This window comes from Streptopelia decaocto (assembly GCF_964273445.1).
Source record: "Streptopelia decaocto genome assembly, chromosome: 2".
NCBI lineage: Eukaryota > Metazoa > Chordata > Aves > Columbiformes > Columbidae > Streptopelia > Streptopelia decaocto.
In genome coordinates, this window is record NC_138655.1 from 161101894 (window position 1) to 161129151 (window position 27258).

Consider the following 27258-nt stretch of genomic DNA (forward strand, 5'->3'; position numbering starts at 1 on the left):
AAATAGCTCCCCTGGATCAAGTGACATAAGCTGGACATGACATGTACCTCCACAAATACCAGGGTGGGATCCCAAGCCTCGTGCCCAGACGGCTCCTCCGCAGCCTTGCAGAACAATCTCTGCCCTTTGGCAGCCGACGCTGCTGCTTCCAAAGCGTCCGCGCGAGGCACAAACCTGGGAGAGCCCCCGTGGAGCACGTGGCAAACACAAACACAAGTGTGAGAGGGTTTTGTTTTCCTTCCTTTTAATAAAAACATCCTAGAGTAACTTGGGAGAAGGATGAGGCTAAAGGGAATGTCTCTCGGAATAAAAACGGTGTGACGTGCTTCGGGAATGATGTGCAAAGTGAAAACGTCCAAGCAGGCTTGGCTCAGGACTTCCTGGATTCTTGGGTCTTCTTGATTTCCTGCAAGGAGATCAGGAAAACAAAGAACAGCTCATTGTTTCACAGCTCTGGAGACCACGAGCGATCATCTCCTCAGACCAGCTCCACGACATCGCAGGACCAAGCCCAGAGTTTACATGTGAGGCTTTAGGGACAAGGTTTGACTTTAGGTTGGATCTGGGGAACAATTTCTTCCCCAAAGGGCTGTTGGGCATTGGAACAGGCTGCCCAGGGCAGTGCTGGAGTCACCATCCCTGGAGGGTTGGACAGACGGAGATGAGGTTCTCAGGGACACGGGGCAGTGCCAGGGGTGGGTTATGCTTGGAGTCCATGATCTTGAGGGTCTCTTCCCACCAAAATGATTCTACGATTCAAAGGCTCTTCAAAACCATCACACCCTTTCCATACTGTCCAGGGATTAATGTTTATTGTGTCCCTAACTCTTTATTGTGCTGGATCCGTTTTCCACTCTTGGTCCACTGATCCATCATTGCTCATATGTGATCTCTGTTCAACTACATCACTCAGCAGCTCAAAATAGATGAAGCGTGGGGATGAGGTGACATTTTTGCGGCTGCCTATAGACAGACCCTCATCCGCTCAGCTCAAAGGCAGAAAATCCCTGAATGACTCACCTCCAGGAGGACCTCCTTCAATTCGGAATAGGCTTTTTCTAGATCATCATTAATAATGACCAAGTCGAACAGGCCGGGCTCTTTACCTACAGAGGGAGATGATGACAGAGGAGTCAGAGGAGAACATGTTCCTTCCCTCTCCCACCCCTCATGCACACCCCGAGTTCCTGTGGCATTTTAATATCATTAATGTTTCAGCCACTCCTAAGGCATTTTCTCTGCCAAGCGTCCACAAGGAACTGCAGTGGGAAATGACGCCGCATGGTGCTTAGATTAAACCCAGCTAATGCCCAGGCCCGCCCTAGAGAATAAAAATCACGTATTTGTGCAAAAACCAGCTCCTAAATCACCAACGCACCCCCTTCCCCCGGCACATCACTTGAAGTTCCCCTGGACTTACTAAGTTCCAAATCTACACGGGCTGCAGTCAAACGCTTCAGTAAACTTTCTTCTGTCTCAGTCTTTCGGTCACGTAGTCGTTTTTCCTAAACCCAAATGACAAACGTTAAAGATACACGTGTTCCAAACTCTGCCTGCAGAAACCACCACCCAACCCACAAGCCAGTGACCACGGGCACATGAGATAACACCCTGCGAAGGGTGAGGGGCCTCATTTACAGCCCAGAGTAAACCAGTGGCCAGGCTGGGTTTGGGCTCAGGGTGTCCTGGCCACAGCTCAGGTTCCCAGTCTCTTTTTTCCCCTTTTTTTCCGCTCCCCAGGTACTGCTGGGAGGTGAAGTCTCTCTACTGGGCTCTCACATCTGGTCCTGTTGGCTTCTTCCTCCACTAACTCAATAAGAAACACAGACTCTACTGAAAACAAGAGGAGAGAGACAGGAGTCTTGGACTTCACTGCCATGTACTCTTTGCACGTCTTCAACAATCACATACATGCATCTGCATCTCACTCTGAACCATGAGAGGCATTTCACTTCTCCCAGAGACACTAAGTCATCATTAATTATATAGGGACCCATAAGACCAGAGGGGTGTAGGGTTTCCTAAGAACAGCTCTGCTGGAAGGACAGGCTGAGAGAGTTGGGGTGTTCAGCCTGGAAAAGGCTTCAGGGAGACCTTATTGTGGTCTTTCTGTACTTAAAAGAAAGATGGGGACAGACTTTCTAGCCTGTTAGGATAGGACAAGGGGTGATGGTTTTAACCTAAAAGAGGGGAGATTCAGGCTGGACATGAGAAAGAAATTTGGTACACTGAGGATGGTGAGAGCTTGGCCCAGGTTGCCCAGAGAGGTGGTGGATGAACCATCCCTGGAGACATCCCAGGCCAGGCTGGACGGGGCTCTGAGCAACCTGAGCTGGTGAAGATGTCCCTGCTCATGACAGGGGTGACACTGGATGAGCTTTGAAGGTCCCTTCCAACCCAAACCGTTCTATGAGTCTATGATTTCCAGTGCTACAGAGAACCAGCCTCCCTCAGTTTGACTTTAATAGCTGGAGGCAAGTCTCCACACAAAAATCTCCTCTTCCCAGTATTAAGCACAACTTTTTGCATTTAAAGGCTGGTCACGCTGCAAGGGAGACTATAACCCAACATGGACAAACAGGCCACGCTGTGGAAACCGTGCCAGAGGGACTCAATAAAAGTGCACAGGAAGATTATCCCTGGGAGCCAGTGTCTGGGTGTTAGACTGAGCAGAGATGGCCGTGTGCTCAGAAAGGTCCTCCCCACTTATTTTACAGCCCTTAAAAACAGATGAATCAACGAGGGGGAAGCCCCGTCGCTTCAGAGCAAGACGCTGATTACCTCTAACTGCCTAACGGCAAAGGAAGGCGGTCGCTCACCAAGATGTCTATGGAGGGAGGCTGCACGGAGATGTAGATGGGGTTCAGGTCTGTCCTCTTGATGTTCTTCACGCCCTGGATGTCGATGTCAAGGACGCAGATCTGGTTCTGGGCCTGAACAGCCTGCACTGCACCTTTACTGGGGAGAGAGCACAGAGGGAAAGGGTCAGAACATCCAGCCATAGCAGTGGGGGTTCAGTGTGTCCCCCTCCAGCAGCAGGTTTCACCTCACAGAGCTCCCCTGCACCCAAATTGTGGCAGGAGAGAAGAAAGTGCCTGCACTGCTCTTGCTAAACAGTTTCCCTTCCCCCACGTGTCTTCTGGGTGCCTGCAGTAGAGCAGGGACCTGCTGTCTCCTGCTAGAGAGTCTGGCAAAACCACAATGGAAAGAGTAGAAATGGATAATGTACAGTTATCCTAAGAGCAGTGTGTCTTGGGTGCAGCCCAGGAAGCTTCTGCCCTTGACAAACACAGGAAGAACTTGCACTAAAGATCAAAACACCAAGAAATTCCTTCTCCAGAGATCCACCGATTTCCATACCCCATGCTTTCTCCTGGAGGATGTTTGATCATAGAATCACAGAATAGTTTGGGCTGGAAAGAACCTTCAAAGCTCATCCAGTGCCACCCCTGCCATGAGCAGGGACATCTTCACCAGCTCAGGTTGCTCAGCGCCCCGTCCAGCCTGGCCTGGGATGTCTCCAGGGATGGTTCATCCACCACCTCTCTGGGCAACCTGGGCCAGGCTCTCACCACCCTCAGGGCAACAATTTCTTCCTCATGTCCAGCCTGAATCTCCCCAGTCGGAATTTGCACAGTGCTGGTTCTCCTTCCAACCCGGGCTCTGTGGCACGATGGACAGTGCGGAGAGAAGCTCTGCCAGGAGCTCCAAGGTGACACCACAGGTTTTGAGGGAGCGAAGTCAGGAGGATTGTGCAGTGACACAAGAATCACAGACTGTCTGGGGTTGGAAGGGACCTCTGGAGATCATCCAGTCCAGTCCACCTGCTAACGCAGGGTCACCAGAGCAGATCACACAGGAAGGTGTCCAAGTGGGTTTGAATGTCTCCAGAGGAGACTCCACAACCTCTCTGGGCAGCCTGGGCCAGGCTCTGGCACCTCAAAGGAAAGAAGTTTCTCCTCATATTCAGATGGAACCTCCTGTGCTTCAGTTTGTGCCCGTTGCCCCTCACCCTGTCGCTGGGCACCACTGAACAGAGTCTGGTCCATCCTCTTGACACCCATCCTGAGATATTTATAAGCACAGATATTAAGAGCAGATCTCAAGGCGGCTGGTGACATTCCTCCTGACCTAGGAGTCCCACCACACAGGCCACAAAGCTCAGCAAGGAGGAGAAAGCTGAAGTGAAGCTGCCAGAGCATCACTCTGCCCTATACAAATACAGAAGTTTGCTGCCTTACCCAGGGCAGGGACAGCAGCTGGAGCCCAGATCTAAGCACCATCCACCGCAAATCCACAAAAACGTCCCCAAAACGACTTGGTTTGCCCTGTGAAAGCCACAGGCTTCATCTGTTATCACCAGGTATCAACTAACTCCCACTACAACTGATCTACAAAGAACCAGCAGCTCTCAGAGCCCCGAGAAAGAGACTCCAAGCCCGCACTCTGATTTCAGCCTCTAATTTAAAGTAGCTTCAAAGAAATTCTGGTTTCTGTGGGCAGGACTCTGTGTGATCCCACACACAGTGTCCTTTCAGGGCTCTTAAATTAAGCAATTAATTTTTAGTTGTTCATTATTATTAGCTGATGAGATTAAGGGAGCAGAAAGGATTGGTGAAAACTTCAACTATTCTGCTAAGCTTGAAGGACTCTCTCCTTTTTATCACAAATCTCATTAGAAACATCCTTAGGCACTTGTAGGTGAAAAAGAGACTTGGGCATTTTCTGCATTAGTTTTGTTTGCAAACTGGTCTTTATCAGTGAGATGGTTTGGGTTAATTCCAGCCTCCCATCACCATGAGCAGGGTACAGATGTGAATACACAGAGGGGATCAAAGTGAGGGCCAGGGAGAAAAGCACCTCAGACACAAACCCAAGCACGTCACTTAATTTGGTTAAAATATCAAATTCCTGCAAATTTCAATGAATGTCTTTGCAGCACCCAACCTGAGGAAAAGGCATCAAAATGAACTCCATCCACATGTCAGGCACCAAAGAGCAGCCGTCTCCATGCTGTGCCCAGCTGGATTAACCAGGACACATGATGGAAGGTAAAGCCTGTCCTACGCAGGATGAAGCCGGGGATTAAGGAGCTTGAACTCGGTTTCTCCTTGGTGCTGGGTATTTGGAAGATGAGCCATCGGGTTTCCCTTCTCTTGCCAAACCAGCGAGACTGGAAGTTTCAGGGGATTGTTTTCCTCCATCAGCTCGGAGGGAGCAGGGCCAGACCCCCAACGAGGCTGCGGTGACAGTGGTGACATGTCACACTAAAACGTCACTGAATGCAAAAGCACCAACTGTTCCTTCAGAGCTACAACACTTTCAGTCTGGGGGCCTCATGTTGGTACCTCCCATAAGGAAACCATCCTCAGAAAGAAACTTTACCAAGTCCAAAAAAGCCTCAAAAAAGCACATTCAGCTCTTTAAGAAACATAAGTCCTCTCGAAAAGGATTTCTTTAACACAACTAATATCTCAAGAAACATTTAACTTCCCTCCTTGACAGGTCCTTTACTATAGCACCTCGATTTTCTCACAATAATTATATAAGATATCTGACTTCTAATTAACATTGCAGCTTAATGTTTTATTGATCGGCAGCCCTAACGCCCAGGGCAATGCTATTTTAAAATCCACCTAACTCTTTAACCCCAGTCAAGGGTGCCACGCAATTTATCTATTTGTAAGCAGGCGCTTTACCAAAGCAGCACTTGTTTCGCAACAGCCAATACGGATATTGTCGCTTCTGCTCCCAAATTCGTAGTATTCAACCATTAATTAACGCAGGGATAACGAGAGTGAGTCTCTCTTCTGCCCGCTACTCTCTGCAAGCACTTGGAAAATATTAAGGAGCATAAATAGTCTGTGAAAATCACCCTATGTGAGAAAAATGGGAAATATATGAACGACTTCAGCAGCCTTCAAACACTGGAGGCTGTACAGAATTTCGTCACGCAATGATGATTTAATTACGATGAGATAACCCTCTGCAAGTTAATTGTGTCGTCTTAATAAAGCTGACAAGGATCCCGCTAGCAAAATGAAAGGCTTTGCTTATGGCAAGAATCTGTGTGTTTGGGGCAAAACAGCGTCAGTAAGTTGAAATGTTATATTTCCTTCACCATCATCTCAGCTCCCAGCACCAGCTGGTTCAGTGGCGTCTGAACTGCATTACCTCGTCCCGTACATATTTCCAGAGAACTCCGCGTGTTCGATGAATTCACCGGCATCGATTTCTTTCTGCATTTCTTCTCTGGTCACAAAGTGGTAATCTAGAGTGGGAAAACAGGAAAAAATAGCCAGAAATTAACAGTTTTGAAGGTAAAGTTCACAGTCAAAATGACACCTGCGGGTGCTTAGGGGAGAGGCACCTTAAAATCCACTTCGGACAACGCTGGCAGACCACAGATATCTACTCTCTAATTACTCTACACAGCATCCTCTTGCCACAGACACCTGCTCAAAATGTTTTGGAGCTTTCCGTGTGGCCAAAAATGCTGCTCTACCCCTTTTTCACACCATCCCCCTTTTCTGGTGCAGTGGGAACCTCCTCCCCCTCCCTACATTACCGCAAGGTGCTTAATTTGAAAGCATTCATGATTAAAGCCTAGAGTGGGACAAGAGAGAAGGAGATTAAAAGGGAACATCAAAACCACACGAACTAAAAAGGAAAGTTTCTCTGTCTTTTGTTCAAATTCCTCCCTGTCACTTCTGAGTGAAAACTGCCATTGGAAATTCAATGCAAACCTCCTTTGATTCTTTCTAAAATACGCAAACCAACCAGAAAATAGAAAAGCAGCTGGCCGGCTGGATACAAGCTATTAACACAGATAAAGGTAACTCATTAAGCAGTTGCATTTCAGAAAACATTGTGCATTTGAGGTATCTCAGAGCTACCCAGCACTTTGGAAAATTGAGCCACTCAATGCCCCAGTATAGACTTAAAACTGGGAGCCCCACTTTGAAAACCTGGGCCAGCGAGTCCCAGAGACGGCGTCTAGAAAAGAAAACTGGCAGCACATGCTCTGCCTCGGTTAATATTGCACCGCCTTATTACATTTTGGGTTTGTTCTGATAAGTTCACTTCTCTTGGTGATCCTCCCTCCAACACATGGCATGTGAAGTAAATGGCGGCAGTCTCACTGCCACTGAGATCAAGAACGAAGTCGTGTGTTTGTGTGTCTGTATATACACATAGACACACTCAAACATGTCATTACTGAACACCTACTCCTCCTGGATAAGGAAATCGTCCCTATAAACACAAATGTAGGACTAACTTATCTGCTAGTGGGATTCATGTGTCCACTTCATGTAAAAACTTGGCGTTTTTCAGAGGAATTGTTTGCTGAGTTTGATGAGATGGGCACAACTGTAACACACTCACCTTTGCCATTTACTTCGCCAGGTCTTGGCTGCCTTGTGGTGTCTGTGAGCAAAAAGAAACGTTGCAAATTTTGTAGATTGCCCAAGGAAGTAATAATATCAGAAATAAAAGCATATAGATTAACCCAATCACGTACTAAATGGATCTTCTATTTTATATAATCAAAACTTCTGAAATGAGCTAGAGTAACACACAACGACATGCACGATTGGCCTACAATGGAAGGATCCTTGATAATCTGAAAACAATCAATTTAAATTGTTCTGGGCTGAGCGGTCTGTGTGGGACTTGCCAAGCTGGGCTTAGTTTTCAGCTCTGCTACAGCTTCCACTCTTAACTCTATTCAGAGCTCTGCCTCAGTTCAGGGGAATTAACGGTGCCCTACTTCAGTTATCTTCATTTTAAAAGATCATGCAGCACCTACACAGGTGCTTAAAATAGCCAGATTTAACAAATAAGGGCAAACTCCTGCACGAGGGAGGTGATTAAATCAGCAAGACTTTCAATCCTGTTGGAAGTTGTTCAAACTAAAATCATTTGAAGCACATGTTTCGAAAAGGAGCAAACAAAAAAGGAGCTGGAAAGCGTTGAAAGCAATGCCCATTGTTTTATTTACAACCAACAGGAGTTAATTAACATGATAAGGCTCCGATCACCTGTAAGTTTTTGTAAAGCACCAGTTGCCAAGGTCTAAGTTGCCTGCCAGGCCCGCAGACAGACTAGGACACGGGCAAGCCCATTATTTGGGGCACAAATACAAATAAAGAAGCAGGTTCTGGTTTAATGCCCTTCCCCAGAGACACACGGACACTCACGGGAGACGCTGAAGCCGAAGATGTTCTCATAATCTTTAAACAATTTCTTTAACAAAGTGCTCTTCCCTGCACCTGATGGGCCACTCAGAACCACTGGTCTCGGTCCCTGCATGGCTACAGAGATGGAAAAATAAACATCTGGTTAGAAACATCCATGAAAAAACACAACTAAGGATTCCTAGGGGCCCCTGAGTCTACAAAACAGCACAACAGCTTCACCTTAATTTGCTGCCGGCCCCAGGTTTTACCTCGGGAACAAACACCTCAGACAAAAAAAGGACACAAATCACTGCAGTGTGAACGCTCCTGCACAAGGGACTGAGGTTAAACTCGCAGGGCATAACTCAGAAGAGGAGGGAACTAGGCTCCAGCTGCCACTAAACAGAAATAATTCAAGTGAGCTCTGTTCTCTGTCACCAGGGATTGGTCCCTCTGGGATGCAAATCCTAGGGAAGATTCTCCCTAACAGGAGGAAAACGTTTTCTGTGCCTGGTGGCATCTGGAGACATCACGGGACATCCACAGACGTGGGGGCCTCGACGCCTTATTGATAGAGGTGCAGTCACAGCCACCTCCCTGTCATGGGGAGAGGCCTCAAGGAGCGTTTGTGCGAGATGTTGATGAGAAAAAAAAGCACAGAAATGGGTCAGCGTTACACACACGCAGCTCCGAGCGAGGGACAGGACGCCCAGGCGATCAACACACTTCTTACATTACCCATTTACATCCTAAAAAGCGCAAACTACGAGCCTGTGATGGACAGTTCAACATTTCCTATCAGTCCTGGGATAAATATCCACACATAAAGCCTCTACCATAAGCAGACAACGTACTGAAGCCCAGACTGTCCTCTGCCACTAAAGCCCAAAGCCTCACAACAAAAGCCTGAACACGGTGTGATCTGGGACATGAATGTGCTTTGGGGTTTATTTCCACTATTTCCTGGAGCACAAACTCCAGCTCAAGGCATCTCGTGGCAACAGAGAAGGGTTTGGTTCCTGGTATAGGGAAAAAAAAAGGCAGTCTGAGGCCACACAGACTTTTTTGCAGTTGTTATTTCAGCCAAAAAGAAAAAAACTGGGTGTTTTCATGTGCCTGTTTCTCTGGGGAGGAAGAAAGGTTAATTATTAACATGTGAATAAAGAAGAAAATCCTGTACCACAGTGCAGGGGGTACCGCTGGGGACCCTTGTCCATCAACAGCAATTCAGCAGCTTCTAAAAAAGGTGACGACGAGAGCGAGACAAATCAAACAAGCCGATTTTTTTTATTTAAAAACAAGCAGTAAAGCCTGGGGAAATGCATTTTTTTTTAACCTCATCATCTGGGTGCGGCCCCAGGATCAACCAGCCGACAGACAGCATAATGCCTTTCCATTTCAAATTGGATCATAGCAATGTCACCCTGACCTCACAAGTCACTTTTTAAACTACCTTAAGCCAAATGCCGTCTCTTATAAATAAATCAGCTGTGGTTCATGCCATGGGCTAATCCAGCCAAGCAGCCTCCCCGAGCTGGAGTCCTCATCCCCAAATCCTTCCTGTGCGGCTCTGCCATTGCACAGACACCCATCCAGCAGCAAATTATACGAGGTTTCCCTCCGTTCCCTGAGGACGCGTTGCAGTTGTCTGATCAGAGTTTATCCAAACTTGTACAAAAGGACGGGGTGTTAATACATAAAAACAGATGTGAGCAGCAGATAACGTGGATGTAAAAACCTCAGAGGACCCATTCCCACTGTATAGAATCACAGATACATTTTGGTTGGAAAAGACCTTCTAGATCACAGAGTCCAATCTTTAACCCACCCCTGGCACTGCCCCATGTCCCTCAGAACCTCATCTTCATGTCTGTCCAACTCTCCAGGGATGGTGACTCCAGCACTGCCCTGGGCAGCCTGTTCCAATGCCCCACAGCCCTTTGGGGAAGAAATTGTTCCCCAGATCCAACCTCAACCTCCCCTGGCGCAACTTGAGGCCTTTTCTTTGTGTCCCTGTGTCCCCTCAGCTCCTGTTCTCCAGCTGAACCCCCCAGGTCCCTCAGCCGCTCCCATCACACTTGTGCACGTCCACATTGCTGGATTAGGCTCCAGTACCCAAAACACTACAGCAAGGCTGAACAAACCTCTAGAAAGTCCTTTTGGGGACTTGTCCTAGCTTTCCCTTAGCCCTTGTGTTTTTATTGTCGAAATAGCACGTTTTGGCCTAAACGTTCAGTACGGAAAGAGGAAAACGCACTCTCCTGCGCCTCCTCACCAGCGAAACGTTGATATTCAGTGCCCGCAGCAGGGAAGCAGAGGGGCCCCTGCTGAGTTCTCCAAAGCATCTTCCTCTCTTCTGCCCCTGCCAGTTCCTCTCACCCACATAAATAAAACAGCTGAGCCCCAACCACTGCTTGCAAAACACTCCAGAGAAGAGGAGCTGCATAAAATTATCACTCTCCAGTCATCCCAGTGCACTTTGTAACACAGCTGCTACTGAACGATGCGCCCTCACCGCACACCGGATTCCTGAGCCACCACCAAAAGCCCCCTCGAAATTTCATCCGCCCTTTAACAGAAAGAAAAGGAGAATTTAAGGCTGCCCAAATCGCTTAAAATCATTCCAGACAAACTGGGAAAAGGGGTAAGAGGAATCGGTAAAGCACTGGCCGGGAGAAACCTCCGATACATCGTTACCTTTTGCTTTTCCTCCCTTTCAGCCAAGGTAGAAAGTCCAGCTCCTCACAGCAGCGATGGGTTTGCGATAGGAGCGAGCGGGCAGAAAGCTGGGCTATTTGTGAGCTGCCTAAAGCCTTAATTACCCAGCCGCAATTTTAAGATGGCCAATGAAAACCGCTCACTGGTCTTTAATCTCCTCTCGTGGTTTCTTCTCCGCTCCCTGCTCTCCTGGCTGGCAAAGCCATGGTCAAACACCGCTAACGGGGCTCAGGGGTGTGAGCAAATGCTTTTTGGGAGAAGAAAAGCGTACCTATCCCTGCAGGTAACCTCATAAATGACACAGTTTTTGCCTCCAGCCACCACTTTGCCTCAGGTCAACGATCAGGCTACTTATCCATCAGGAAGGTGACATGGAAATTCCTTCTCTTGCCCACGCAGACGCAAATCACACATCCCAGCACCTCCACGGTGGGACACAAAGGGTCTGAGCCACCCTGGTGCTGCCTTAAAAAACACCAGTGGGACGTCAGGGGAAGATGGACAAGCTCTCCTTATTTCCTTTTTTTTCCCCCGAAAAAAAATGGGTTGCAATCACAGCTCTCACTTCTTTGAGAAACAGGCTAAAAATAAACCGAGACACTTGCAGGTGCTTCCTCTTGCCTCCCTCTAGACGCAGCCTTTCTGCTGGAGATCTGCAGAGGAAAACAAGACCTAATTTAGAGGGGGGGGGAAATAAAAAAAGCAGTCATTTCCACTGCCAGACGAAGGGGCTGGGCCCTTGGGGGCGGCAGACTGCAAACACCCAGCTGGCAAAGTGAGAATCTGTCTGAGCATGGAGCAAAAGCAGCTCCCAGGGAGCATTTCTGGGAGGTACCCACCACCTGGCACAGGGTGGGATCAGGGTTTTGGGGGCAGCTGCTCAGGGCCGAAGAGATGAAGGATGAAGATGTCCAGGGAGGGTGAACAGAGATGATCTCTGAACAGTGCAGGTTAAACGTGCACCCTGACCCCAGGGAATCGCTTGTGACAACCGGCATTTCTGCCCTCACTGAGGTTCTCCGCTCCCCTGGCCCCATCAGACACAGCTCCTCTCCCTCCAGCAGCCCAGAGCCCTCAAAAACCACAAGTAAAGCACCAGAAAAGCCTGAGAAACCAAATCTGGTGGATACGGGGCTTTTTACACATCCTGCATGGTTCCCAGCCCAGCAAGGCATCTGCACATCATATTTCAAGTTGTTCGCAGCAGTAACATAACAGATACATACTTATTTTAAGCAGTAGCTCAATTCTTTTCCACTTCGCTCACATTTTAGCATCTTCAGAGCAGCAAATCTGCAAATATCTAGTACAGAGGGTCTCTCACCTCCACTCAGTTACCACTAAACCAGTTTTGGATCCAGCCTAACCACCATATGTTACTAAAACCACCATCAGCAAGAGAGCAGCAGGGCTATTTAATACTATTTAATAAAAACCCTCATGTTTGGGGAGGTACCACACCTGGGACTGAGGACAAACAGCCAGGGAGACCCCGCTGGGCTGCAAAAAGACGAGGTGGTCACCAAAGGAGCGTTTCTTGGGCTGCTCCCACCTGCTAAACTCCCCCTGGATTTTAACTGGCAAAGCAAAGGACAAGACATCACAAGAGTTAAACGAAATTAATGCTGATTAGCAGAGAGGCTTTACAGAGCAGGTAAAGCCCCCTTGCAAAGTAGAAAAGAAGATTAAAGGACAGTTTGTCTGGAGCCCCAGGAAAGGTTTCCTGAATGAGGAGTATAATCCCATTCCCTATTTTTAGCAGGTTTGTTATAAAGCTGCAACTCCCACCTCGCTCAAGTTGAAAAGCCAGCCCAGCTGCAGTAACACAACAAAGTTTAACATTATTTAAGAGCAAACAAATGCTCAGCATCTCGATGTCTGCGAGAAGCCCTAAGGGTGGGATGTCCCCTCCGCCACTCAGGTCACACCAGCTGTTCCAACAGCCCCAGATCCACCCTCCTTTAGTCAGGGAACGGGTGGGTAAAAGCTCCAGGGCTTCATTTGCAGTTTCCCAGCATACACAGACCGTGTGGGACAGCCAGCAGGTTGCTTCAATAAAGAGAATTAATCATTTGCAGGACTGAAACAGGAACAGAGCATCCTCGCCATGGAACACTCAGCCACCATCTTCCTGGAAAAACCTCAAAAGCACTAATTAACTGGCTGCAGTGATTAGCGCTTTGCAGGGAGGGATGATGCAGCAGCAGAAACAAGAACCTCTCACTCAAGGTCACTGAAGAAATCAACTAGGTCCAGGTCACAGATGAGACCAGGAGTCACTCCAAACCCGTGTCCTGCTGTAAAATTGGACCAGTTTAACCAGCCAACTGGTCCGAGACAGTTTTAGACAGCCAGGTGAATTCCTAGGGAGGTGAAGCTCAGCCAGGTGTGGTTTTGCCACCTGCTTCCCCTCACGTTTCACCACATAGACCTTTTATTTTCGGATACGTGAAGGGGGTGAACCCCAAAGCCTCTCCCTCACCTCACCACCCCAAGGGTTCGGCACGCAAAACGCCCCTCTCCTTCTCTAACTGGGGAGGGGGGACATCCCAGAGCCACCCCCAGTGATGGGAACCCATATGGCTGGAAAGAAGGGGATGATGCCAGACTGGGGGGGTGCTTAAAACCTGTCCCACGGTGAGGAGGGGGAAGGATGAGGAGCCAGGAGCCCCTATGAGGGGCTCAGCCCCCCCCCAAATCGACACCTCAGCCCCACCTGGGACCCCTCAGTCCAAAGGTCCCTGTGAGGGGTTCACCCCCCCCCCCAAAGTGATACCTCAGCCTGAGGGTCCCTGTGAGGGGCTCAGCCCCCCCAAATCGACACCTCAGCCCCACCTGGGACCCCTCAGCCCAAAGGTCCCTGTGAGGGGTTCACCCCCCCCCCCCCAAAGTGACACCTCAGCCTGAGGGTCCCTGTGAGGGGCTCAGCCCCTCCAAACCGATACCTCAGCCCCACCTGGGCCCCCTCAGCCAAAGGGTCCCTGTGAGGGGCTCGCCCCCCAAACTGACACCTCAGCCCAAAGGTCCCTATGAGGGGTTCACCCCCCCAGAACGACACCCCAGCCCCACCTGGGCCCCCTCATCCCAAACGTCCCTCTGAGGGGTTCACCCCCCCAAAATGACACCTCAGCCACAGGGTCCCTGTGAGGGGCTCAGCTCCCCCAGACCAACACCTCAGCATCGCCTGAGCCCCCTCAGCCCAAGGGTCTCTTTAAAGGGCTCACCCCCCCCACACCGACACCTCATCGCCTCAGCACGGCCTGTGCCCACGTGAGGGGCTCAGCGCCCCGGGGCCGGCTGGGCCTCACACCCCCCACCTCCCCCGCCCCAGGACAGGCCCCTGAGGGAGCTCGGGAGCCCCGCACCCCCGCGCTCACCCGCCGCCCGGGCGATGGCGTCGCGCAGCCGCCGCCAAATCATGGCGGGGGAGGGGGGGGCGCGGGGGGATCGATCCCGGCAGCCCCCGCGCTCCCGCCGCCGCCACGCGTCCTGACGTCACGCGGAGGCGGCGATCACGTGAGCGGAGGGCGGCGGGGCGGACCACGAGTGGCGCGGGGGGGGGGGGGCGGACGGTGAGTCCGGGACCGGACGGTGCGGGGGGGACATGGGGATGGATCGTGGTGGGTGGGGGGACAATGTGGGGTCTGGCTGCGGTGGGGGGGGCGGGCTGAACCGTGGTGGGGCGAACTACAGCGCGGTGGGGGGAAATCACGCTGGGTTGAACCATAGTGGGGCGGGGGGGGAATGTGCTGGGACGGGGGGCGGGGCCACCGGGGGGCTGAACCATGATTGGGGTGGGGGGAGATGTTATGGGGCTGAACCATGATTGGGGTGGGGGGAGATGTTGTGGGGCTGAACCATGATTGGGGTGGGGGGAGATGTTATAGGGCTGAACCATGATTGGGGTGGGGGGAGATGTTTTGGGGCTGAACCATGATTGGGGTGGGGGGAGATGTTGTGGGGCTGAACCATGACTGGGGTGGGGGGAGATGTTATAGGGCTGAACCATGATTGGGGTGGGGGGAGATGTTATAGGGCTGAACCATGATTGGGGTGGGGGGAGATGATATGGGGCTGAACCATGATTGGGGTGGGGGGAGATGTTATAGGGCTGAACCATGATTGGGGTGGGGGGAGATGTTTTGGGGCTGAACCATGATTGGGGTGCGGGGTGATCTTATGGGGCTGAACCATGACTGGGGTGAGGGGAGATGTTATGGGGCTGAACCATAGCAGGAGCAGGGGGGAGCTGTTATCTGAAAGGAGGTTGGAGCGTAGAGGGGGTTGGTTTCTTCTCCCAAGGAACAAGTGATAGGATGAGAGGGAATGGCCTCGAGTTGCACCGGGGAGGTTGAGGTTGGATCTGGGGAACAATTTATTTATGAAAAGGGCTGTGGGGCATTGGAACAGGCTGCCCAGGGCAGTGCTGGAGTCACCATCCCTGGAGGGGTTTAAAAGACGTATAGACGAGGTTCTCGGGGACATGGGGTAGTGACAGTGTTGGGTTATGGTTGAACTCCATGATCTTGAGGGTCTTTTCCAACCAAAATGATGCCGTGATGATGCGGCTGAACTGTGGTGGGGTGGGGAGGAGATGCACTGTGATGGGGACACGGGGTTGTCACCCCCAGGTAAGCTCCTTGTCCCCAGAGTGTCCTCAGGAGCCTCATCTCCGCTCCCAGGGTGTACGTGGAGGATCCGTCCTCGCCTGGACCGGGATGGCGGCCGTGAGCCGGACACTGAGGTGAGAGCGGTGGGGGTGGCGGTGACCCCCGGCGACAGGTCACAGAATGACAGGATGATTTGGGTTGGAAGGGACCTCTGGAGATCATCCAGTCCAACCCACCTGCCAAAGCAGGGTCACAGAGCAGATCACACAGGAAGGTGTCCAGGTGGGTTTGAATGTCTCCAGAGAAGGAGACTCCACAGCCTCTCTGGGCAGCCTGTTCCAGGCTCTGGCACCTCAAAGGAAAGAAGTTTCTCCTCATATTCAGATGGAAACTCCTGTGTTTCAGTCTGTGCCCGTTGCCCCTCATCCTGTCATTGGGCACCACTGAACAGAGTCTGGTCCATCTTCTTGACACCCACCCTGAGATATTGATAAACATTGATGAGATCCCCTCTCAGCTTCTCTTCTCCAGCTCAACAGCCCCAGCTCTCTCAGTGTCTCCTCATCACAAAGATGCTCCAGACCCCTCAGCATCTCCGTAGCCTCTGCCCGACTCTCTCCAGTAATTCCTTGTCCTTCTTGAACTGGGAGCTCAGAACTGGACACAGGACTCAAGTGACCGTGTCCTTCAGCAGGAGCTTCAGCAGCTCCTTTGCCTTCAACAAGGGCCAGTGTAGGGTCCTGCACCTGGGAAGGAACAACCCCAGGCACCTGTACAGGTTGGGACGGACCTGCTAGAAAGTGGCTCTGCAAAGAAGGACCTGGGAGTTCTGGTGGACAACAGGTTGGCTATCAGACAGCGATGTGCCCTTGTGGCCACGAGGCCAATGGTACACGGGGTGCATTGAGAAGAGTGTGAACAGCAGGTCGAGGGAGGTTGTTCCTCCCCCTCTACCCTGGTGAGGCTGCATCTGGAGTTGTGTGTCCAGTTCTGTGCTCTCCAGTTTAAGAAGGAAAATAAGTAAATTTTTCTACAGTGAGGGTGGTGAGAGCCTGGCCCAGGTTGGCCAGAGAGGTGGTGGATGAACCATCCCTGGAGACATCCCAGGCCAGGCTGGACGGGGCTCTGAGCAACCTGAGCTGGTGAAGATGTCCCTGTCATGGCAGGGGTGGCACTGGATGAGCTTTGAAGGTCCCTTCCAACCCAAACCATTCTGTGATTCTACAGAATTACTGTAGAGAGTCCAGCAACGGGCTACAAAGATGCTGAGGGGTCTGGAGCATCTTTGTGATGAGGAGACACTGAGAGAGCTGGGGCTGTTGAGCTGGAGAAGAGAAGCTGAGAGGGGAACTCATCAATGTTTATAAATATCTCAGGGTGGGTGTCAGAGGATGGACCAGACTCTGTTCAGTGGTGCCCAATGACAGGATGAGGGGCAACGGGCACAGACTGAAACACAGGAGGTTCCATCTGAACATGAGGAGAAACTTCTTTCCTTTGAGGTGCCAGAGCCTGGACCAGGCTGCCCAGAGAGGTTGTGGAGTCTCCTTCTCTGAGACATTCAAACCCACCTGGACACCTTCCTGTGTGATCTGCTCTGGTGAACCTGCTTGAGCAGGTGGGCTGGACTGGATGATCTCCAGAGGTCCCTTCAACCCCAACCTTCCTGTGATTCTGTGGGTTCGGTGTGTCCCCCCACGCTGACCTCCCACAAGCCACGACTGACCACGGTCCCTTCCCCACCCCCCCAGCGCCCTGCGCCTCCACACCGTCCCCAAGCTCCTGCCGCCCATCGTCACCCCCGTCCGCGGCAACTCCAACCGCGCCGCCATCTCCCACCTGCACCGGCAGCGCTACGGGCGCCTCTACCCCGTCCTGCTGGTCAAAACCAACGGCTCCACCGTCCGCCTGCGCTACAAGGAGCCCAAGAGGATCCTCATGGTGAGGCTGGGGGGGCGGCGGGGGGTTTGGTGAGACCGTTGAGGGGCTTCATGTCATTTTATATGTCCCCCCCAGCTGCCCCTGGACAGCAACACGCTGCCCGAGGAGGAGCGCAGGGCACGGCTGCGCCGGCACTTCCCCAGCAAACCCAAGGCCGAGCCGGAGGAGACGTTCGAGGGCATCGACCTGGACACCTACAAGAAGTTCTGGAAGAAGTGAGGAGCTGGAATAAAATTTAAATAAGTTAATAACGTGAAGCTGTGGTGTCATTCTGTGGCGTTTTTAATTGCATGGGGTGGCACCTCCGTACTCTGAACGTGGACTCACTTTCATAGATTCTTCTTCATTCCACGGTGTTCATAATAACAGAAGATCATTGCAAAAAATAACCCCCCAGCTTAATCCCTGATCAATGTTCTCCCATTGGCGCGAAGTCCCCATCAGTCTCCTTTCTTCTCCCAATTTAATTCCAACTTGAATGTGGATAAAGTAGTTTCACTGATGCCCAAGTTCGTATTAATGGATGTACTCACTTCTAAACGTTCTCTTGTTTGCAAAGTTAAAAGCAGTTTAATTATTGTGCTTAATAGAGGCTCTAAAATTTCATATTGGGGATGCGAAGCTGAATTTGTGTGGAATGTTGTTAAAAGCTTTTGGGACAAAAGCCACCATTTTCTGTTGGGGTCAAGCTTCACCCTTCTGGCAGCTGTATATCGAGATTGTTAATGGTTAGATTTGATGATTTAAAAAAAGAAAAAAGAAATTACAAGCAAACGATCCTATGGAGCAGCCGGGAGCTCCGCGGCTCCCCCCGCGCTCGGTGGTATCTCCCGCTGCGCTTCCCACCCCCCCCCTCCGGCTGTGCGCGGTGGTAGCGGCCGGGGTGGGAGGGCGCGCGGGCCCCGGAGCGGCGCGCGAGGTGCGTGCGGCGCGGGGGGGGGGGGGGGGGGGGAACCGGAATTGGGGGGAGTGAATGTGTCCCCACGAGTGTCCCCGTGGGTGTCCCCGCGGTTCGCAGGCGCTTTGTGCTCTGGGAGTCACGGGCGTGCAGCCCCCGGCACTGCGGGGATTCCCGGGGGGGTGTTCACAGCGTCGCCGGGCCGTGCAACCCTTCCCCCGTGCTGTGGAACCCCCCCGTGCTGTGCAACCCCCCCTCTGTGCTGTGCACCCCCCCGCCCCGTGCAGTGCACCCCCCCGCCCCGTGCAGTGCACCCCCCCCCGTGATGTGCAACCCCCCCCGTGCAGTGCACCCCCCCCGTGCTGTGCACCCCCCCCGTGCTGTGCAACCCCCCTTTGGCTGTGCAACCCCCCCTGTGCTGTTCAACCCCCCCAGTGCTGTGCAACCCCCGCCCCGTGCAGTGCAACCCCCCTTTGGCTGTGCAACCCCCCCTGTGCTGTTCAACCCCCCCAGTGCTGTGCAACCCCCGCCCCGTGCAGTGCACCCCCCCCCGTGCAGTGCAACCCCCCGTGCAGTGCAACCCCCCTTTGGCTGTGCAACCCCCCCTGTGCTGTTCAACCCCCACCCTGTGCTGTGCAACCCACCCCCCCGTGCAGTGCAACCCCCCACCCGTGCAGTGCACCCCCCCCCCGTGCAGTGCAACCCCTCCTTTGGTGTGCAACCCCCCCATGCAGTGCAACCCCCCAGGGCTTTTCACCCCCCCTAGATATCACAGCTCCCCTGTGCTCGGCTGCCCCCCCACAGGGCTTTGGTTACCCCACCACCTCCGGGGGGGGGGCACATTTCCATCCCCCCACTTCCAAGAGACCCCCCCAAGGGTTGCACAGAGAAGCTGGGAGGCGGGTGGGACAAACACAAACCCAGCTTTGATCTTGCAGGTGTCACCACCCCCCCCCCACACACACACTGACACCCCCGTGGGGTCCAGCACCATGTTCGGCTCATCCCGAGGCGGGGTCCGGGGGGGCCAGGACCAGTTCAACTGGGAGGACGTCAAGACGGACAAACAGCGGGAAAACTACCTGGGTAAGGGCTGACCTTGGCCAAACCCTCCCTGTCCCCAACCTTTCCCCCCCCCCCCCCCCCCCCCGACACAGTTTTGGGGTGCAAATGGCGGTTTTTGGGTTCCGCAGGGAACTCCCTGATGGCCCCGGTGGGTCGGTGGCAGAAGGGGAAGGACCTGACCTGGTACGCCAAGGGCAAGAAGGACACGGCCCCCCCGGTGTCCCGCGAGGAGGAGTTGGCCGCCGTGCGCCTGGCCGAGCAGGAGGCCATGATGGCAGCTCTGTGAGCTAACACCCCCCCTAATAAAAAAATAGGGGTGCAACGCGTCCCCAACCTCCGCATCACCCCCTTTTGTTTTTATAGGGGCTACAAAAACGTGAAGAGGCAGCCCACCGGGCTCAGCAAGGAGGTAAGGGGGGTATACCTGTCCCCCCGGCATCGCCCCGTATAGGGGTGACCCCACCTTTATTATTTTGGGGACACACACCCCGTATCCCACAGCTTGTGGCCTGGATGGGTGTATCTGAGACAGGTAAAGATCCAGCCCAAAGAGTTGTGGTGAATGGAGCCGAGTCCAGTTGGTGGCCAGTTGGTCACCAGTGGTGTCCCCAGGGCTCAGTGCTGGGGCCAGTTCTGTTTAATCTCTTTATCAGTGATCTGGATGAGGGGATCGAGTGCACCCTCAGTCAGTTTGCAGGTGACACCGAGTTGGGTGGGGTGTTGATCTGCTGGAGGGTGGGAAGGCCACACAGAGGGCTCTGGACTGGTTGGATCGATGGGCTGAGGCCAGTTGTCTAAGGTTCAACAAGGCCAAGTGCCGGGTCCTGCACTGGGGTCACAACAACCCCATGAACGCTGCAGGCTGGGGAGGAGCGGCTGGAAAGCGCCTGGGGGAAAAGGACCTGGGGGTGTTGGTGATAATGGGTGAACATGAGCCAGCGTGTGCCCAGGTGGCCAAAAAGGCCACCAGCATCCTGGCTTGTGTCAGGAACAGTGTGGCCAGCAGGCCTAGAGAAGTGATTGTGCCACTGTACTCGGCGCTGGGGAGGCCAAACCTCGAATCCTGGGGGCAGTTTTGGGCCCCTCACGCCAAGAAAGGCCTTGAGGTGCTGGAGCGAGTTGAGAGAAGGGAACAGAGCTGGTGAGGGGCTGGAGCACAAGTGTGATGGGAGCCGCTGAGGGACCTGCGGGTTCAGCTGGAGAACAGGAGCTGAGGGGAGACAGGGACACAAAGAAACGGCCTCAAGTTGCGCCAGGGGAGGTTGAGGTTGGATGTGGGGAACAATTTCTTCCCCAAAGGGCTGTGGGGCATTGGAACAGGCTGCCCAGGGCAGTGCTGGAGTCACCATCCCTGGAGGGTTGGACAGACACGAAGATGAGGTTCTTAGGGACATGGGGCAGTGCCAGGGGTGGGTTAAAGATTGGACTCCATGATCTTGAAGGTCTTTTCCAACCAAAATGTATCTGTGATTCTATACAGTGGGAATGGGTCCTCTGAGGTTTTTACATCCACGTTATCTGCTGCTCGCATCTACTTTTATGTATTAATACCCCGTCGTTTTGTACAAGTTTGGATAAACTCTGATCAGACAACTACAACGCATCCTCAGGGAACGGAGAAAAACCTCGTATGATTTGCTGCTGGATGGGTGTCTGTGCGATGGCAGAGCCGCGCAGGAAGGATTTGGGGATGAGGACTCCAGCTCATGTGGGAGATTTAGATTGGATATTAGGAAAATGTTCTTCACACAAAGTGCTGTCGGGCATTGGAACAGGCTGCCCAGGGCAGTGGTTCAGTCACCATCCCTGGAGGGGTTTAAAAGCGTTTAGACGAGGTTTTTAGGGACACGATTTAGTGCCAGAGTTGGGTTATGGTTGAACTCAATGATTCCGAGGGTCTCTCCCAACTGAAATGACTCTGATGCTCTTCCCCCTCAGGACCTGGCCGAGGTTTGCAAGCGGGACGGCGCCGAGCGGGACCAGCGGGACGTGGACCGAGTGGTGGGTTTGGGCAGCTCCAGGTACGATGTTTTGTGGGGGGATCCCACACCGAAACGCCCCATTTTTCAAGATGTATTTTGCCTTTTTTATGCTGTTTTTTGGTGGGTTTATTGTCGTTTCGTGCCGTCTCTCCCCAGCGGCAGCGCCGGCCGGGTGATGCTGTCCAAGGAGGACAAGGAGGCGGCCAAGATGGGACTCTCCATCTTCACGGTACCATCTCATCTTCCTTGGGTTTAAAAAAAGAGGGAAAACAGCACAAAGTCCCATCTTGCGCTTGGAATATTTCATTTAAAAACAAAGCCGGTGGTTGGAGCGCAGAGCTCCCCACGTCCTGTTTGCGTAACGTTAATTGGTGGGGTTTTAATTGACGAGCGGCTCTTGCGGGTATTGTAATTTTTTTTCGCTAATTTAATTATTATTTCAATTCTTTTCCAAATCAATTTTAATTTTTAAAGGGTGAAAGTCCCTTTTGCTTGTAATTCGAAGCAAGGAGCTCACTGACCCGCTCTGTATCCCCCCCCCGCTCTTCAAACCCCAGCACCAAAAGGTCTCCAGCAGCCCCGAGACGTCTGGTCCCAAGAAGAAGCAGGAGAAGGAGGAGAAGGTGGAGGAGAAACGGTGAGGACGGGGACCACCCCTTTGGTGGGAAACCACCACAAATGGCCTTTTTTGGAGGCTTCTCCTTGGCCACGGAGGGATGCGGAGGGAGGGATGGGGATGAGTGTTTGGAAGAGCTGGAGGGACACCCCTTAGGGTCTGATCTCTTCCCCACAGACCGGAGGGCAACAAGAAATCCAAAAAGGAGAAAAAGAAGAAGAAAAAGAAGAAACATAAGAAGGAGAAGAAGAAGGACAAGCATCACAAGAAGGATGCTGCCCCATCGTCTTCTGATTCTTCTTCGGAGGAGGATGAGAGGTGGATGGGTTGGGATGATCGTGGGGAGGGGGATGAAGGATTTAGGAGAACCCCATTTTCATGGCTGCCATTAGGCTGCCTTGGCACCTCCCGCCTTTCCAAAATCCCTTTTTCATCCCCAAAATCATCTCGTTGGCGTCCCCAGCGTCCCCACTGTCACTTAACCCTTCCATCCCGCAGGCACCACCGCCGGAAAACCCAGCAGCGTCCCGAGACGTCGCGGCACGGCCGGCGCCGGCACCACAGCGGCTCCTCCGCCGGCAGCCGCGGTTCGGGCAGGAGCCCCTCGCGCCGGCGGCGCAGCCGGAGCCGCGACCACCGCGGTCGGCACCCGTCCCCGCGGCACAGGGCGAGGAAGAGGAGCAGGAGCCGGTCCCCTTCATCCCGTGGGGTCCGGCAACGCCACGACACCGATTCGGAGGACTGAGAGGGAGCTTGTTTGGTTATCTTGGTTTCGTTTTTTTTTCCGGGGAGAGTTCGTATAGGTTATATATTTTTTAAGATTATTAAATTAAAAAAAGCCGTAGCACTGCGGTTGTTGGGGCTGAATCTGGCAAAGGGCATTAGGGATCGGTGGGCCAGTTGTATGAGGTTCAACAAGGCCAAGTGTTGGGTCCTGCACTTGGGGCACAACAACCCCATGGCTGGAAATCACTGCCCGGTGGAAAAGTACCTGGGGGTGTTGGTGACAGCGGCTGAACATGAGCCAGCGTGTGCCCAGGTGGCCAAAAATGCCACCAGCATCCTGGCTGGTAATAGCACTGGTGTGGCCAGCAGGACCAGAGCAGTGACCGTCCCTGTGCTGGGACCTGGGGAGGACAAACCGTGAATCCTGTGGGCAGTTTTGGGCCTCTCACGCCAAGAAAGGTCTTGAGGTGCTGGAGTGAGTTGAGAGAAGGGAACGGAGCTGGTGAGGGGCTGGAGCACAAGTGTGATGGGAGCGGCTGAGGGACCTGGGGGGTTCAGCTGGAGAACAGGAGCTGAGGGGAGACAGGGACACAAAGAAACGGCCTCAAGTTGCACCAGGGGAGGTTGAGGTTGGATCTGGGGAACAATTTCTGTCCAGAAAGGGCTGTTGGGCATTGGACTGTCAGGTAATTGCCAGGAAATGGCTGGAAAAGACTTTGTTTCCTTAAACCTTCAGGTTCATCAGCTCTGAACTAAAACGGGGGCTGCTGCGCTGCTGGGAGGCGTTTTGCCTCTGGGACATGATGGTTTTATGACGGCTGGGCTGTGGGGCTCTCCATGGGCCACTTCTGCTCTGCTTGGAGTCATGGGTGCTCTCTGAGGGCCATGGACCTTTTCCATGGGGTGATGGGTGCTCCCAGTGGGGTGATGTGTGCTCTGAGGGCCATGGACCTTCTCCATGGCATGATGGGTGCTCCCAATGGGGTGATGGGTTCTCTGAGGTCCATGGACCTTCTCCATGGAGTCATGGGTGCTAAGGGCCATGGACCTTTTCAGTGGGGTGATGGGCGCTCCCAATGGGGTGATGTGTGCTGAGGGCCATGGACCTTTTCCATGGGGTGATGGGTGCTCCCAATGGGGTGATGGGTTCTCTGAGGGCTATAGACCTTCTTCATGGAGCCACACATGGTTTCCATGAAGCAGTGGTGCTTTCCATGGGTCTTCTCCATGGGGTGATGTGTGCTCTGAGGGCCATGGACCTTCTCCATGGCGTGATGGGTGCTCCCAACAGACCTTCTCCATGGAGTCATGGGTGCTGAGGGCCATGGACCTTTTCCATGGGGTGATGGGTTCTCTGAGGGCTATGGACCTTCTTCATGGAGCCACACATGGTTTCCATGAAGCAGTGGTGCTCTCCACGGGTCTTCTCCATGGGGTGATGGGTGCTCTCCATAGGGTGACGTGCTCCCCATGAGACATCACATACTCTCCACAGGTCACACATACACGAGCGGAGCAGCCAGGACACCTGCCTGAGGCCTCCAGGAGAGGGCAGAGTCCTGTCCAGGCTGCCTCAAAGTGACATTCACCCCACATATCCCCCAAAGAAGTTTTTAATTCGGGCAGACCCAAGCAGGAGCTGCTCTATTCCTGGTGGGACGTGAAGCAGAGGTGGCACCGTCACCCCAAAGTCCCGTGGGGTGACATAAATCAATAAATAATCCCTTGACAGGTGGGGAGAAGATGGATGGGGCTGGGGTGTCTCTCGTAGATGTTTGCCCTGGTCATGTCCACCCTGCAACACTGAGATCCAGGATTTTAAACCTCAAAACATGAGTATTTACATCCTTGGCACACCAAGAAAGGGGAATTTCATATCTATAAATAGAAATATTGATCTAAATGGAGTGGGGTTGTTCCCAGCAGCTCCGGGCCGGAGCATCACCAGCTGTCGGAGTGGCCGTGCCAAGCACAAGGCCCTCGTTTGTGCAATTAATGATGCAATTTTCTCCTGCTTAAGACAGGGTGGTTTTGTGTATCTTGGTGCACAAAAGCCCGGGGCTGGTGATCGGCCTTGGTTTGCACTTTGGCAGCATTGGGTGGGGTTTTGTCATCTTGTTAGCCGAGCAGGAGGGACGGGGGTGCGGGGGAGACACCAGGTGTGCCCAGTGTCCAACAAGAGCAGCATTTATCGTGGGGGGGACACGCAGGATGGGGGTGATGAGCTGAAATAAAGCTCTTCTGTCCTGCTTCCCCCCCTCACACGGGCAGCGGGAGATGCTGAGGAGTAGTTGGAAGCTTTGGTGATCGCCAGCCCAAAATGCTTTTTGAGAGGGAAGGAGGTTGAGAACCTCCCATCAGGGTCACAGATCTGGTTTTTATTGGTCTGAGCAGCTGCAGCCCCAGATCCAGCCCAAGGACTCATCATGGGCCCCAAAACCAGGAGGTTCCCTGGCTGGAGGTTCTGACCCTGCCCAGCTCGGGGTCACTTTTTAGAAGGGCATGTTATGACAGGACACGGGGTGATGGTTTTCAACTAAAAGAGGGGAGATTCAGGCTGGACATGAGGAAGGAATTTGTTGTACTGAGGGTGGTGAGAGCCTGGCCCAGGTTGCCCAGAGAGGTGGTGGATGAACCATCCCTGGAGACATCCCAGGCCAGGCTGGACGGGGCTCTGAGCAACCTGAGCTGGTGAAGATGTCCCTGCTCATGGCAGGGCTGGCACTGGGGGACCTTTGAAAGTCCTTTTAACCCAAACTGTTCTATGATTCTATGACCCTTCTGGGGATTTTGGGGGTCCAGGCTGCAACTGGTGCCTGCTGGGAGTGTCCCGGTGCAGGGCTGTGCTTAATGGGAACTAAGTGCCATGAGCTTCAGGCTGGAGAGGAAGCAACAGCAGAGATGAACCACGTTTGCACAGGCAGCAGAGAAAAAACCCAGAGCCCACGCAAATCCTGACATCCCACCCTGAGCCACGCTCCCTCCGTGGGCTCCTGCGTGCCCCCAGCTTCATCTATCACCAGCTGCTGCCTCCTCCAACCTCCAGTCTGGGTGTTTTGTCTCTCCTGCTCTCACACCTTAGAAACCTCTGCCCAGGCTTTAGTGGCTTTTCACAACCCTGTAAAACCATTCGTGGGGTGGCAGGTGCTTCACCCACGCCAAGGAACCGAGATGGAGGAAGCAGCAGAGCACACGGGGATGAGCGGAGAGAGGGAGAACTTGGGGTCTGTTCCCTCCGGCTCAGGAATGAGCCAGGGGCAGCACAGGGAGGGTCAGAAACAAGCCCCCATGATGACTCATGTCACCCAGGCTGTGTCCCCTCCCAGACTCGTAACAGGCAGCAGCTCTCACCCCCTGCACCATCTAAAGGTGGAGGTGGGGGGGCTGTGCCTATTGCACACTCAAAACAGAGATCTGAGCAAAACAGTGTGAGAAATACAGATAAAAATGATGGTGAAAGAGCCCAGCCCTATCCCCACTCCAGGCCTGCCCAGGGCAGGGGTGGAGTCACCATCCCTGGGGGGGTTTAAAAGACACGGAGATGAGGTTCTCAGGGACGTGGGTTAGTGACAGTGTTGGGCTAATGGCTGGACTTGATCATCTTGAGTGTCTTTTCCAAGCAAAATAATTCTGTGATTCTACCTCCCGGCTGAGCTGTTGCACCAGTTGCAGGGTGGACTGGGGAGGAACCACCAGTTCCAGGGTGGACTGGGGAGGAACCACAGCAGCTGCAGGGCAGATCCGTGCTCGCCCTTTCCCCTGGCTCAAATCCCCAGGGGCCCAGCTGAGCCCAGAACAGAGCAAAGCCTGTGCAGCACTCCCACAGCTCGCTGGGCCCAGATAACATCAGCACATTCCCCATCTCTCCTTCCAGCCCCAACCAGAAACAAATTGCATCGAGGGGCAGGATCTGCAGTCTGGACACCACACAGCCCCTGCACAGACATGTCTTGGTTGCGAACCATCGCTTAGGAGGAGCCTCTCCAGTTAGGGTGCTGCGTCGCAGCACGTCACCTGCTTTCTTTAGGGACAGGGGACAAAAAAGTAGCAGGGGACTCCGCATTTTTCAGCAGCGTAAAGCGACGCCAGCAAAAGAGCTGGCCCTTCAGTTCCCTCCCAGAACAAGAATCAACGGATGTCCTGCCCTGCTGACACGCAAAAGATCCTGAATCAGAGCTTGAAATTCAAGGCCAGATGAACAGCTTCGAAAGAATAAACCTGACTTACAGGAGTTTTGTAATCCCCTGTCATTGTTTGCTTAACACTATTTACCCTTTACTACAGGGATGAGTGTTAAGAACCCTGGCTAAGCCTGACCCTCCACCTGCAGCCCCCAAAGCTGAAGACAGGGCAGAGAAAACACTCATTTCACTCCACAAGGACAGTCCTAAAATAAACCTGCACTCAGGATTAGGGTTGGTCTGGGCACACACATTAAGCAGCTGCCTCCTGGTACAGCCACAGTCCACTCTGACACCCAGATTTCCCCACAGGCAATGTTGCTCTCTAACCTATGTAATAT

At 52.9% G+C, this 27258-nt stretch overlaps 3 protein-coding genes across 7 annotated transcripts; 2 read left to right on the forward strand and 1 right to left on the reverse strand.

Moving 5' to 3' along the window:
* Positions 1 to 227: 227 nt before the first annotated feature.
* On the reverse strand, positions 228 to 14415 carry GUK1 (guanylate kinase 1). Of its 5 annotated transcripts, XM_082046801.1 has the most exons (9): positions 14276 to 14303; positions 11464 to 11551; positions 8202 to 8315; positions 7387 to 7428; positions 6175 to 6271; positions 2820 to 2958; positions 1421 to 1505; positions 1021 to 1106; positions 228 to 406 (listed from the first exon to the last, which is right to left on the reverse strand). In XM_082046801.1, exons 3-9 carry the CDS (start codon positions 8311 to 8313, stop codon positions 371 to 373), a joined length of 597 nt encoding a protein of 198 aa, XP_081902927.1. In that variant the 5' UTR covers positions 8314 to 8315; positions 11464 to 11551; positions 14276 to 14303; the 3' UTR covers positions 228 to 370. The 5 variants fall into 5 exon arrangements, with proteins under 5 accessions (XP_081902927.1, XP_081902925.1, XP_081902926.1 ...); XM_082046799.1 differs by lacking the exon at positions 11464 to 11551 and having other exon boundaries at positions 14276 to 14415; XM_082046800.1 differs by lacking the exons at positions 11464 to 11551; positions 14276 to 14303 and adding an exon at positions 11170 to 11402.
* Positions 14416 to 15529: 1114 nt separating this feature from the next.
* MRPL55 (mitochondrial ribosomal protein L55) lies at positions 15530 to 17701 on the forward strand. Its single transcript, XM_082046805.1, has 3 exons — positions 15530 to 15642; positions 17260 to 17449; positions 17525 to 17701. The coding sequence occupies exons 1-3, from the start codon at positions 15617 to 15619 to the stop codon at positions 17666 to 17668; spliced, it is 360 nt and encodes a 119-aa protein (XP_081902931.1). The 5' UTR covers positions 15530 to 15616; the 3' UTR covers positions 17669 to 17701.
* Positions 17702 to 18320: 619 nt separating this feature from the next.
* Positions 18321 to 22857, forward strand: LOC309436995 (multiple myeloma tumor-associated protein 2 homolog). Its single transcript, XM_082046804.1, has 9 exons — positions 18321 to 18368; positions 19286 to 19433; positions 19541 to 19694; positions 19776 to 19821; positions 21351 to 21433; positions 21551 to 21623; positions 21952 to 22031; positions 22188 to 22328; positions 22509 to 22857. Exons 2-9 carry the CDS (start codon positions 19340 to 19342, stop codon positions 22753 to 22755), a joined length of 918 nt encoding a protein of 305 aa, XP_081902930.1. The 5' UTR covers positions 18321 to 18368; positions 19286 to 19339; the 3' UTR covers positions 22756 to 22857.
* The last annotated feature ends 4401 nt before the right edge of the window (positions 22858 to 27258 follow it).

Bases quoted from the DNA above. Each gene is read 5' to 3' on its own strand.
- GUK1 (XM_082046799.1), bottom strand. From the start codon at position 14,318: ATGATTTGGCGGCGGCTGCGCGACGCCATCGCCCGGGCGGCGG. The intron at 1,107-1,420 runs GTAAGTCCAGGG...CTCCCTCTGTAG, and splicing joins CCGTGTAGATTTGGAACTTA to GTAAAGAGCCCGGCCTGTTC. The intron at 407-1,020 runs GTGAGTCATTCA...ATCTCCTTGCAG, and splicing joins TGAAGGAGGTCCTCCTGGAG to GAAATCAAGAAGACCCAAGA.
- MRPL55 (XM_082046805.1), top strand. From the start codon at position 15,617: ATGGCGGCCGTGAGCCGGACACTGAG. The intron at 15,643-17,259 runs GTGAGAGCGGTG...CCACCCCCCCAG, and splicing joins GCCGTGAGCCGGACACTGAG to CGCCCTGCGCCTCCACACCG. The intron at 17,450-17,524 runs GTGAGGCTGGGG...TGTCCCCCCCAG, and splicing joins AGCCCAAGAGGATCCTCATG to CTGCCCCTGGACAGCAACAC.
- LOC309436995 (XM_082046804.1), top strand. From the start codon at position 19,340: ATGTTCGGCTCATCCCGAGGCGGGGTCCGGGGGGGCCAGGACCAGTTC. The intron at 19,695-19,775 runs GTGAGCTAACAC...TTGTTTTTATAG, and splicing joins GAGGCCATGATGGCAGCTCT to GGGCTACAAAAACGTGAAGA. The intron at 19,822-21,350 runs GTAAGGGGGGTA...CTTCCCCCTCAG, and splicing joins CCACCGGGCTCAGCAAGGAG to GACCTGGCCGAGGTTTGCAA.